Source organism: Acanthochromis polyacanthus, chromosome 17 (genome assembly GCF_021347895.1).
Source record: "Acanthochromis polyacanthus isolate Apoly-LR-REF ecotype Palm Island chromosome 17, KAUST_Apoly_ChrSc, whole genome shotgun sequence".
Taxonomy (NCBI): Eukaryota; Metazoa; Chordata; class Actinopteri; family Pomacentridae; genus Acanthochromis; species Acanthochromis polyacanthus.
In genome coordinates this window covers 17,700,951-17,714,107 of record NC_067129.1, presented here as the reverse complement: position 1 = coordinate 17,714,107, position 13,157 = coordinate 17,700,951, and the positions used below count along the sequence as shown (strand labels likewise).

Below are 13,157 nucleotides of genomic sequence, written 5' to 3'. Positions count from 1 at the left end.
AGAGGTAAAGTGAAACTGAGCAGGTATAATATGCCTGCCTAGGTATAATGGACACCGACTTAATTACTATTTCTGTTACATATGATATGACACTATCTAAGATAGTGTGCTCTTAATTGAAATGCAGCCTGCAAACTAATCTAATGTTTGCAAAATCATCATTTGTCAAATGACATTGATGGATCTATCTTTTACTTTTGCATCCAGTGTTCAATTACTAATTCACATTTTTTACTGTTTATGATTTTTGGACTGAATACTAATTATGAACAAAGTTTTATTAGGTCTGATCAGTTTATGCATTTATATGTGTCAATGTTCTGCTTAAATCTCTTAAGCACAAGACTGAAATATTAATTTTGGCAAAGTGTTTCCCATAACGCAATATGTGGAGGTGCTGTTATTCTGCTATGTCTGATCAGAAAATATCTATGTAGAGTGAGTGAAGGTGTACGTATCAACCATCACCACTGTGTGACAGATCAAAGACCTGAGTGAACTGTGCAGCTCTCCACTTAGACTGTTTCATGCAGTGGATTATGGGATGTTAGCGGCAAAGAGAATCTCATTTCAGTGCATGTCATGTGAGCTACTACTAAAATAAAACCACACATTACCCAGTGTTCTTACTAAGTAAACCACAGTTTACAACTAATTATGTGAGATCTTGTAGCCCAGAAAATAAACACAGAATTGAACACTGCTGGGATACAGATACACACTGTATTGCACAGTTTGCTGTGTTTTGATTCTATGAACAATTGAACTGGAATGCAGCGGGAAAAACAGTGACAGTGACCTGGAAATAATGACAGGAGCCTCACAAGTAATGTACACAGAGGGGCTGGTGTTGAAAAGGTTGTCTTTGCTGCCACCTAGCAGCTAACAACATGTCTTTGATGCACCAGTTCGAGTATTAAACATTCAGTGCAGAACTTCTGCCTCCACTCTCTGGCAGTGAGAGTAATTACACTATCACTGCTCTACGTTTGCCTCTCCATCATTTCTTTTAACATCTGTAATTTTTCCTCTGAACAGTGAGTTTCTCTTCACTACATTTTTATGTTTTCTTCTACTGCATGCGCCATCATAATCCTAGCTCTGTCTCCATAGCTACAGCTGATCTCCACTTTAACTTTTCCAAACCAATAATTTCTGGGTGATGTAAAATACCTCGCTACTGGTTCACTGGTGTATTGCCAAATATAAAACTCTGGTCGACAAATAAACAGAGAGATTTACCAAGATGGCTGCCTTTGTGGCTTCACATAATTCTTTTGTTTTAGGCATCATGTGAGAGCTGACAACTTCTGAGTTGTGCTACGGCTTCAATGTAAGCAGGAAACCACTCTAGACCTTTGCATGTGCCGTGCTGCTTATGACATGAAATGGCCTCTTATATACTCTGGGAATACAATTAGTTTAAGCATGTAAAACAGGACATAAAGTATTATGGATTCAGCTGCATTTTTTTGTCGTGTACATCATATTCCTCAGGTAAATATATCTTTAGTGGTACCAGGCATTGAAATGAACATGACGTTTAAGAAAACAAGGGTGGTTTCATATTTTTTTTTTCATGACTGCATGTACTGCTTTATTAAATGGTTTTTAACATTAAATGTCTGTTCAGACAAACCACGATGATTATCAGAATTGTATTTAAAAGCCCACATTTTTACATCACATGACAATACACACGTCAACCCCTATGAATGAGTAGTGTATCATGGTCATCCACACAAGCACTTGACAAATTTTACCCTTTTCCCTTCAGCCTGTGTTATCGCGAGAATTAGAACGAAGGCTGAAGTGTTGAAGGGGGGATTATTTCACACTCATTTGCTCTTTGTAAATCGTGATCTTTGTGAGTCATTTAACCAAAACAAAATTAGTTTGACAAAATATGTGCGCGTCAATGCAATAAATATAACTGGTATATTAGATATATAGAGGTAATATAGTGAAAATTAAACCTAAATATGTGTATTTTATGTTCAGGAGTGGGACTATGAGAAGCAGCGCCGCCATCTAGCGGCAGATCGGAGGAGCAGCACTTCCTCTAGAGCACAGAACGCGCTAAAACGGTATTCCGGTCTTCAGGAGGGGGGCAGCAGCAGCATGGCATCTGACGGCAGCATGGCGAACGTTAACGGCCAAAAGACCGTGTCCCTGAACGGGGAGCCGGTGATGAAGCGGCCGCGGGAGAGCGTCGCCCAGGACTCGTCGCTCCGCATCCCGAAGGAGCCGCAGAACAAAGTGACGGTGGTCCTCGGAGCTCAGTGGGGGGATGAGGGCAAAGGAAAAGTTGTGGACTTGCTGGCAATGGATGCGGATATTGTATGCAGGTGCCAGGTACCCACATTTTTGCACTCGGACCTACTGTTTCTTGCCGTGTGGCTGTCTGTAAACTGTCCCGTAACTGTAGCACCGGAGTTTGGGGAGATTCGGCACCGTTTAGCGGCCGTTAAATATTCATGACCTGCTCCTACGTCAACAACCTTGTCTGACCTCCCGGATGTAGAAGCGCTAAATCGATGCTAGCAAAGACTGGTAGCGCGTTTGTGTTTTTATCTACTGCAGTGTTGACCAAATGTGTGTTGAATCCAGCATATGACCCCCACACACTGATAAGAAGGGAATATAACGTTATGTAAGGCTCTGTCAACACCCTGCTTTCCCTCTTACCCTGTGACATTTAGCTGAAAAAAAGCTATTTTATCTCATTGCTTACTGAAACCAAAGTTCCTGCATTAGTCATTTGACCTAGTGTTCACAGTTAAGGGGTTCACAAGAGGAGGACATTGGAGCTGCCCTCTATGTGGATGATTTAATTTGCCTTGTAGCAAGTTGTGACTGTTGTATGCTGTTTGCAGGGAGGCAACAATGCAGGTCACACGGTGGTGGTGGACTCTGTGGAGTATGACTTCCACCTGCTGCCCAGCGGGGTCCTCAACAAGAAGGCTGTCTCCTTCATCGGTAGGACACAATGCCTGTGGTTAGACTGCTTGCAGATGGCGGGATGATAAAGGTCCCAATAAAACAGTAAAACATCAGTATATGGCAGTTATCAGTGGGGCATCCTAATAGCCGCAGACAGTCTTATCAGGTCTGAACTGTCTTGTTGTTGAAGATGACGCCCTGATGTTACAGGCCGACTAAGTGATCTCAACACCTCTCAGTCAGTACAGTTCAGTGACCTAGTTTAGTGAGGTGTACCTAATAAACATGTTGGAACCAGAGCCTGTTAGAGGTCTTTACATGTACTCATAGAACTACAGTTAAGTCCAGTAATTACTATTTTTCTGGCAGAACTTTTTTGCAGAACCATTTCTTTACCCCGTTTTTGCGACGCAGATAGATTTTATTAACAACACAAACAACCAAGTAGATTTGATCAACCAGAAAATGTTCCCACTGATTGTGTAGCAAGTCAAAGATGACTGAAAAATGTACAGACTGCTGTGTTTGTGTGTGTGATTTGTGTTTAATTGTGGATTTAATTGACTCTCGTGCACATACTCTTTAAGAGTGCGGGGATGAAACCTGCCATGGAGAGCTCTGTGCTTGAAACTACTGAACAATGTAGTATTAACCCAGAGTCTGCAGCCAAAAAAAAGAAACAAAAGGCTGAATGGATGTCTCTTTTAGGTGGCTGTCCTATGCAGAACAAAGAAACTTTTGCCACAAGAATCTTGTGTGTGCTAATCTCATGTGATTTAAATTCTTATTCTCTTATGAGCTCTATCAAACTTACAAAAGCCTAATTTAGGAAATCATTTCCAGGTTTTAATCAATTGAGGGTTACATCAGAATGCTAATCATACTCTGTTATTTGTAATGTGATTCTAAATGGCAGTCTTGCATGTATGAGCAAATAACAAGAGTGAGTAACTAAAAAATGTACTGTTTTGTATGCGAATGATGGTCTTCCCCTGCCCACCCCATAAAGATTGTCTGTTTCTGTCACTGCTAGGAACAGCTAAGAACAAAACAAACTAAACCCTTTACTTAACTAGTTATTACTAATTATTGTATTGAAATTTCTCAGTTTCATGATATTGTTCTACTATTGTGATCCTGTTTATTTCTCCTGTCTGTTAGTTTGCTATTTTTCCCATCGCTATAACAACCAGCAATGAGGAAGGAGGAAATACTCAAGTGTTCTATAAATAAAAGTTCAGTGGAAACATTTGCAGTTTGTTACTCATGCGGAAAACGTGCTGCTACATGAGGATTATGAGGATTATTAAAAGTTTCATCTCCCATTGTAGGCAACGGAGTGGTGATACACCTACCAGGTTTATTTGAGGAGGCTGAAAAAAACCTGCGTAAAGGCAAAGGTAAAGTGTCACGTAGAACAGTAGTCACATTACTCATTTTGAAATGACATACTTAGAAGAAAGGTCCCAAAAGATTAACATCTTGAATAGGAGAACCTAGATGAGGTGCAATCAAGAAGTTCTGAGACTGTGCCTTTAAAAAGCAACAACTGTAACTGATTTAAATTTAGCGACTATTCCATTTTAGTAGTCATCTTATACACTGCTCCCAGTGCTCCTGCCATGGGCAAAATGTTCCCTGGAAGTCCTGTTTTGGCCACTAGAAGATGTTTGCAATTTCACCACAGACCTCAACCTTGTGCAGAGAGCAAACAAAATTCGGTGTCAAACTGATCCAACCTACATGTCAGGGATCATCACTGGAGTGGGATAGGTGGCTCTACAACCCAAAGACCCAACAGCATCAACTGTACTCCCTAAGACTGAAGACAGCTCATGCCCGCTTATCGTTGTGTTTGACATTCACAGGGTTGTGCATCATGAATTTGTCCTTAAAAGGCTGTCAACACAGTTCTACTGTAACATCCTGAGGTGTCTGAGGGAAGGCATTTGACATGAGCGATCTGAACTGGGATGTGTGCCATGTTGGCCTGATGGCACGGCGTGTTGAAAACCCTCAAGTTTTTTGGCTGCATCAACAAAGTCATCACCCCTCACCCGCTCTACTTTCTGGATTTGCCTCCCTGTGACAACTCCTTCTCCCCCAGAATGAAATTCAAGTTGAAGAGTCTCTGTTTTGACACAGTCAAGACATCCAGCGTGTACTGCAGATGGTGTTGAATGCATTCATAAAGGAAGACTTGCAGGGAGCGATCCACATGTGACGGGAGTGCTGGGAGTCGTGTATTGTTGTATAGAAAGGTCCAGTGCAAGTCAAGTAGGTTTTTTGCTTTTTATAGGCACAGACTTGGAACTTCTTCCACCTCGTAGTTAACGTAGAACAGATGTTTGCTGCAGTGAAACCATTTGAAAATGTGTATTTTTATATTTGTTGCAGGTTTACAAGGATGGGAAGAGAGATTAAAGATTTCTGATCGTGCCCACATCGGTAAGTAGGAGTTTTTCATCCCAATTTTTGAAAAAGACGTGTTCTTTTATTGACAGTCCCCTCCATCCACCTCTAGTGTTCAACTTCCATCAAGCTGTTGATGGAATCCAGGAGCAGCAGCGGCAGCAGCAAGAAGGGAAAAAGTAAATCTCCTAATTAAGTTTAAATACCGTATGTGTAGTATGACAGCGTTCAAGAGTGGAAGTTATTAATTTGGATGAAATTGTTTGTTTTCGTCATCATAAATTGGTTGTTTGTGTTGTGTTTTTGTTTGTGCTTCAGTTTGGGAACCACAAAAAAGGGCATCGGTCCAGCCTATTCCTCAAAGGCTGCTCGAAACGGTCTGCGAGTCTGTGACCTCGTCTCAGATTTTAAGGTTTTTGAGGACAAGTAAGCATATTTTTACATCTTACATGTTTCCCCATGATCAGTAATCTACAATATGATCAATATAATAATGTATCAGGGATAATTGTTATGAACTTTAGCTCAACACTGGAACATTTTTGAATCTCAGAGTGATGATGCTGAATCTTTGCACAGTATAACCGTTTAATATTGAAATGTCTTCACTCAGTTTTACCATTCTGTGATGAGCATTTGATGAGTATAATTGTGTATTCCTTCCTAAATATGATAAAATAACTTCTCATGTTACTAGTTTGAGTGAACATTTTAAGAGCATTTGAACAGATTTTTGTCAAAGCTGCTTTCTACATTTATAGGAGAACCCTCTAGACGATAGATAAACAGAATAATCAGACTTTTTTAAAATATTGGAATGCATTGCTACATTTATTGTCAGCCTGTATCTTCTCCCGCCAGCAGGTGGCAGCACCCATCTGAAAACTGCTGCCACCCGACTTTGATGGAGGCATTGTATAATTGTTTATCTGTCCCATATCTTATCCTGCAAAGTTAATATTTGGAGGTGTATCTGCAAACAGAGGGTCTGCACATAAACCTGCATGAATACATGGAGGCCACCACCTAAAGTCTGCCTTCTTGGTGTTTTGCAGGTTTCGTATGCTGGCGGAACATTTCCTGACCATGTATCCGAACCTTAACGTTGACATCGACAGTGAACTGGAGCAGCTGAAGGTGTGTACAGTCAATCACAAAGAGCTCTTTCACTGTAATATCTGACTCAGGTATTTGTTATTGATATTGTGACAGTTGGCCCGTTTTCACATAACAGGTGTATATGTAAAATGTGGCTAGATTTTATCTTGTTGCTTCAGTTTTAGCGTTAGGGTATTTTCACAGCAGACATTTTGACTTATCAGAGTATAAAAACCACAGAACAGTGGCTCTGTTTCATCATGTAGCTCAGGAAGCCTCTCCAGTGAGCCAATACAGCAAAACCAAAACCTTGCTCATCTTAATGGAATACAGCGGGCCTCCAAACTACGGCTGCAGCTATCGATTATTTTAGTAATTGAGTATTTTATTGATTATTCTGGTGGTTAATTGAGTGATTGGATTTCACACTTGGCATGCACGTTACAGCATCAAAAGCAGAAGGGAGTGAGCTGTGCAACAGAAATAACCATCCTGGCAGAAAATGGGCAGACACCTGCTGTGTATTGTGCATATATAGTACAGTACAGGGGTTTTTAACGACAATTCGAAGCCGTGGGAGCCTTGCATGTATTTACATGGTGATGCAGAAATCACATAAATGTGTTTTAATGTTTAGTCCGTTTAAACTCCTGGTACTGCAGCTGATAGAATCCAAATAAGAAAACTGATCAGTTTATTAGTATTTGTTCCATAGAATATTCAGTCGGTAAGTTTAGTTTCACTGTGATCTATCCAGAGTGATTTCCTTCTTTATGAAGCAGTATCAGATCTACGTACACTTCAGTACAATATCATGTTTGAATATATGAAGTTTGATAGTTTTAGTGTGCAGCTGTCTGTTAGAAATAATCAGCTGCTGTTCTTTTCAAAATGTGTCACTAAAAGAGCTTTTAATATTTTTTTTTTACTTTGTTTTGCATCACAGCATTAAAGGGATGTTATTTACCGACCAGGATGGATGGCTGTTATCGTTGTAGTTGATATTTATTGCTGAAATCCTCTCAGTTTTTTCCTCAGTTTCAGTGAACAGTCTTTTACACAAACGTAATCAGAATTCACTGTGTGACTGTTTTGTCAGGCCTACGCTGAGAGGCTGCGTCCTCTGGTGACTGACGGTGTGTATTTCATGCACAAAGCTCTTACTGGACCTAGTAAGAAAATCCTGGTGGAAGGAGCCAATGCTGCCCTGCTGGATATTGACTTTGGTGAGTAACAACCAGGGTGTCTGGAGCTGACTGAGAAGATGGATCGATGATTTTGCTTCCTCATACTAACAGATGTTTGTCTGTTCAGGGACCTATCCTTTCGTGACGTCTTCCAACTGCACCGTGGGAGGTGTGTGCACCGGGCTTGGCGTGCCTCCGTCTTATGTTGGCCGAGTGTACGGAGTCGTCAAAGGGTACACCACACGGGTGGGCGTTGGTGCTTTCCCCACAGAGCAGGATAACGTGAGTAAAGAAACATTTGTAGCAAGGCAGTTGTTTTAAACTAAAACAAAGATCCTGCTAATTACGGATAAATGTTGCCACGCTGAAGGGTTGTCGATGTTGTGCTTCAAGTATCAAATTCATCACACCGGTTCACAGGCGCTCAGCAGCAGCTGTTTTAAAAAGCACTTCACGTTATTATTCAAAAATCTGGAGATAAACACAATACACACCCACATTCAGGCTGTTGATGCCACAGTAAAGTACTTTCTACTATCAGACAACCTGCTTCCTGTGAGCCTCCTTCCTACCTGCAGTGACATCATCAGTCAGCTGCAGTCTTTAGGTCAGAGGTGTCAAACTAATGTGAAGTGGGTCGGACCAGTAAAATCAGTTCATAAGAATCTATAAATAACCATAACTCCAAATGTTTCCTTTGTTTTAGCTCTAAAAGTACATTCTGAAAATGTTAACTTTTAATGAGCTATCCTTTTACAAAACATTTTGAACAACCTGTAATTTCTTAAGAAAAATACATTAAATTTCAGCAACATTATACCTCAGTTTAACATTTACACAGCACAAACTACAGATCACAGTTTATCTACAAAAAGGCACAAAGCTTTTAGTCACAGGTATCTGGAAGTGAATGATGTAGTATTTTACTTTGTAATCAAAACAATAAAAGTCAGGCAAAAAAAGACAAACACAAGACAAAATATTACAGAAATGACACAAACGACATGAAGCAAAAGAGACAAAAAAATTAGAAGTTACAAAGCAACCATAAAATGGGCAAAAACAAGACAAAAAATTACACAAAAAGCACAAAATGACAAAAATGACACAAAACAACAAAAAGCAAAATGACAAAAATGAGACAAAAAACACAAGCGAGACAAAAAGGAAACACAAAAACGAGAAACAAAGCGAGAAAAACAAGACAAAATATTACAAAAACGAGACACAAAATGACAAAAGAAGAATGAGCAATCTAGTATTTTCCTTTATGTTCAAAACAGCTTGTCAAGATCTAGAAATTATTTGAAATTTATAGTTTTACAAATTTATAATTTTCAATTGATGTCTTTGTAATTTTTACACTTCACAAAGTCGTCCCGCAGGCCGGATTGGACCCTCTGGTGGGCCAGTTGTGGCCTGCGGGCTCCAGATTAAAGATGCAGACTGGTGGCTAAGCATTTCGGAGCTCTCAGATTGCTGAGAAATCCTTTGCAGGTAAAGCCACTGATCTGCACTTTAACAAAACACTGAGCAGCGCCACAGAGGAGTGAGCGTCCACTGGGCAACTCCCACATTGTCGTGTGTGAAACTGAAGCAGGGCGTTACTGGGAAAGGAAATTTGTTCAGCAGACATTTCTGACATAGACGAAGGTATAACAACAGCAAGGATCAGCAAGATTACCATTATAAGTAGTTACATCTTTTCCACCATTTAATTTTTCTTCCAACCAGCTGCTTTTAGCTCTTTGTCCTCCACTGATGTGCATTTCTTGTTTGTTGTGCAGGAGATTGGGGAGCTGCTACAGTCCAAAGGGAGAGAGTTTGGTGTGACGACAGGCAGAAAAAGGCGCTGTGGTTGGCTGGATCTGATTCTGGTCAGATATGCCCACATGGTCAATGGCTTCTCAGCGTAAGGAACCATCAAACCCTTCCAGAATATACCGTAATCCTCGTTTACTGATTTAGGGAGTGTGCTTCGTCTTGTACTCTGTTTATTAGTATAAGAGCTGAACACAGTCACACCTTCTATTTGCAGAATTGCTCTGACCAAGCTGGACATTTTGGACACACTGCCTGAGATTAAAGTGGGCGTGGCCTACAACGTTGATGGACAACCTCTACCAAGTTTTCCAGGTAGGAGACAAGTCCGACTGTGCAACACTGTAGTTTTACTAACATTCTGTCTTTTCCTTGTGTTGTCCCTCCGTGAATCAAATCCCTCACAGATGTTGATACTAGTTTCCTTCCTGACAACAGTCACATTCCCATTTGGCCACACAGGCTTTACAAGATCAAAACTTTATTCTGTTGTTGTTCTTTTTATGCTGACATGGAGTTTATGTTGGAGACTGTGTCATACTGAGAGCCGGTTGTTTATTGACATTGGCAGACCACTTATAAGCTAATGTTAGTTGGTGTTGAAGACTGTAGCCACTGTAGGGGAGCTGAAGAGAGGCACTGAGGCCATATGCTCAGGAGCAAGTATAAACAAAGGTTTTCTCAAGTCTTTACATGGAATTCTGAGACAATTTTTAAAATTATTTGACAGTTCACACCTTGGCAATAAAAAGGGATTACAATTAAAAAATGTGAATTGCTTCACATTTTCCTACATGATACCTTTAAAGAATTTCAAGATACGTAGAAAAATATTAGTTGCAAAAGCAATTTTAATGAAGTTTAGTCAATTTAAATAACATTCTGTTGTTGTCTTAAAGACAACAGAGGGGGATTCTGTTAACAGCATGAATGCAGCTTCTGATTATTTTCATTGTCTCTTATTTTTTTAACTAAATTGAGTATAACATGTAAAAAAAAAAACATCTGATGTCCAGTTTAATTTTTTAATGTTATAAAACTGATATTAAAACAGTAAGTCCTTATTTATTTAAAATGCTATAAGAAATAACAATAACTCTTAGATGGTTATTCAAATTAGTGTCAATTAGTTTTCTTTGTGCTTTAGACCGTGATGTGAGGTGCAGGTGTTTGGTCACGCTTAACATTTGTTAATCTTTGAAGTCTGTCCATCTACTCATAAAAGCTTTAATGTGAGAAATCGCTGCTGTTAATAATCTGGTATTGGTAAATGACCAGTACTGCTGATGTCTTTATTTTACAGGGGTCAGCTTTTCCTTGCTGAAAATGCAACATCTTGGGTTTTTCAAAATCTATTTTGCAGCACATTTGAGAGCGCATTTGTCTTATTTTAATACTGCTGGTCGTGCCAAATGAAGCAAATTGAATTGTTCAGCTAATGAACCAGAGGGTGATGAAACATCTTTGTTCTCTGCTCTGATTAATACGACACTGCAGCTCCACCCAAACAGCATGTTTACACTGACTTTTCTTTCATGCAGTCTTGTAGTTTGTGTGGAAGACGTTCTGGTCTGATAATCTGATTTGTTTTCTGTTTTTCATAAATATTTTTTTTCTCCTGTGTGAATTGCTTTTGTCGCAGCAAACATGGATGTTTTGATGCGGGTTAAAGTGGAGTACAAGACGTTTCCCGGCTGGTGCTGCAGCACTGAAGCAGCTCGGAGCTTCGAGGAGCTGCCATCACAGGCACAGAATTACATTCGGTTCATCGAGGACTTCCTGCAAGTGCCAGGTTTGTAAAGAGACACTTTATATTAATGGACAAACTGCAGCCAAACTGCCCTTTGCTTTGCCAAACCTGCCAGTCACATCCTGTCTTTGTTTTTGTTTTTTTCCTCATTTCAGTGAAGTGGGTGGGAGTCGGCAAGTCCAGAGAAAGCATGATCAAACTGTTTTGATCCCTCTGCAGTTTCCACATCTTCAACGACAGCTCGGATAATAACTTCAGGTTTTCAGAGGAGTTTAAAATGCAAACCCTGTTTAAAAGGAAATACTTCACCAGCAAGGCTACTACTTGCGAAATCTTTAGAATAGAATAGAAAGCCTTTATTCTCATTGTACACAGGTATACTACAAAATTGTGAGAAACTGGAGAGCTGTGAGCAGCTGCACCCGTGCGCGCCGCCATCTTGCTGCTTTAGTCGCTGCTTGTGCATCACATTTACAATGATTCCTCCCAAACGTAATTTATGCATTCCACATATTTTTTCCATGTTTATTAGGGTGTCAATTTTAATATCTGGTACAAATGAAATTCTTTTTTTCATTCCGTAGTAACGTACCGTTTATTTTTTAGCATTTGAAACTAATTTACTGTAACTGACATCTGTTCACCATGCAGTTATTTTTTTACATGTATTTGAAGAGCCAGTGATGAACAGATGTAGAAGCCTTGGTGTTAAAAGGACATTACAGTTAAACAGATTAGTTTTAGGCTTGGCAGTGCGATGGAATTTAGTTGAAAGCCATCATGCGGTCAGTGTGATTGCAAACTTTTCTATTGAACAATTTTAAACCACTTTAAAAAATACATGTCAGCTGTTATGTTTGTAAAAAAAAAAGAATATTTTCATGATGGCTGTTGGAATGAACATAGTGCTTTAAAAAAAAGGATGAATTAGTGCTTGCCATCTTGAGTTGAAAAAGAATTTCTGACCTCCACACAGACATTGCTTGTTAAAACATTTTTGTGTAAATGCATAGAAAACAGTGGATAGTAATGTACAGAGTACATAACAACGTTTTTCCTACATCATTACATTCATCATGCAATAATGTAAAAGACTCTTACTCGGCTTGCTGTTGTCAATAAACAAAAACCGTAATGTTAAGTGTTTAATTGTGCCTTTCTTTGTCAGTAATTAGTTTTGTCTCCAAAAATGTGTTTTTCAGAGAGTAGGTAGTTTGTTCTCACAGCTTGTAGCATGAAGTAAAAATATTAGGGACATTCTCTGTGATTGTCCTAACACTGCTTTTGTGATTTTACCAAGCTGAGGTGAGAAGGAATCGCACAGCATTTTCTCACTATCATAAAAATCGGTTTTCTCCAGAACCTTCGTACATCTTCTACGCATCCATCAGCCTGTAATAGCTTTCTTTCTCTCAATCTCTCTTACTTTGCACCCTCTTTAGTTAGCTGACTTCCTCTCACCGTTTAAAAGCTTTTCAGGACCTTGAGGGATTAGATTAAAGTGTAAAGTGGATTCCTTGGCAAGTCGATATGAGATGTAACAATGTACTGGGGCTTCCCAGATATTCAGGGCCTTTCTAATGCTCTAAATGTCTTATACACCCACACAGGTGTTTCCAGACATTCTAGATCATTTGACCTCAGCTTATTTTGATGACTCTGTGGGAACAACAACGATCTAATAAGTTGTTGCACATATATGTTCAAACTGATAAGACATTCAGTCTACTAGAGTCTGAACACATTCACACACTCCTGAGAAAAGGTCTGATAAACCTCTACAAAACTTTCAGGTTTCTGTCCAAGTCCAATTGTGGTTAACCTCTGGCAATGTCACGGCACTTCTGCAGCAAGGTCATATGAAGAGTTCATTTGCAAAAACAGGTAACTCCATTTTCAGAAAACTCATTTTTTTTATTGTTTACTTGAGAAAATAATTATAACAT

General features: G+C 39.6%; 1 protein-coding gene across 1 annotated transcript; it reads left to right on the top strand.

Moving 5' to 3' along the window:
- The first annotated feature begins 2,063 nt into the window (after positions 1–2,063).
- adssl (adenylosuccinate synthase, like) lies at positions 2,064–12,352 on the top strand. The gene is made up of 13 exons (XM_022209434.2): positions 2,064–2,355; positions 2,877–2,979; positions 4,275–4,343; positions 5,341–5,391; positions 5,468–5,534; positions 5,674–5,781; positions 6,411–6,492; positions 7,553–7,679; positions 7,768–7,922; positions 9,428–9,552; positions 9,679–9,776; positions 11,104–11,253; positions 11,367–12,352. The coding sequence occupies exons 1-13, from the start codon at positions 2,122–2,124 to the stop codon at positions 11,417–11,419; spliced, it is 1,422 nt and encodes a 473-aa protein (XP_022065126.1). The 5' UTR covers positions 2,064–2,121; the 3' UTR covers positions 11,420–12,352.
- Positions 12,353–13,157: the final 805 nt, after the last annotated feature.

Excerpts from the sequence above, each read along its gene's own strand:
- adssl (XM_022209434.2), top strand. The coding sequence starts at position 2,122 with ATGGCATCTGACGGCAGCATGGCGAACGTTAACGGCCAAAAGACCGTG. Across the intron at positions 5,535-5,673 it reads CAGCAGCAAGAAGGGAAAAA|TTTGGGAACCACAAAAAAGG; the intron begins GTAAATCTCCTA and ends TTTGTGCTTCAG. Across the intron at positions 9,553-9,678 it reads ATGGTCAATGGCTTCTCAGC|AATTGCTCTGACCAAGCTGG; the intron begins GTAAGGAACCAT and ends TTCTATTTGCAG.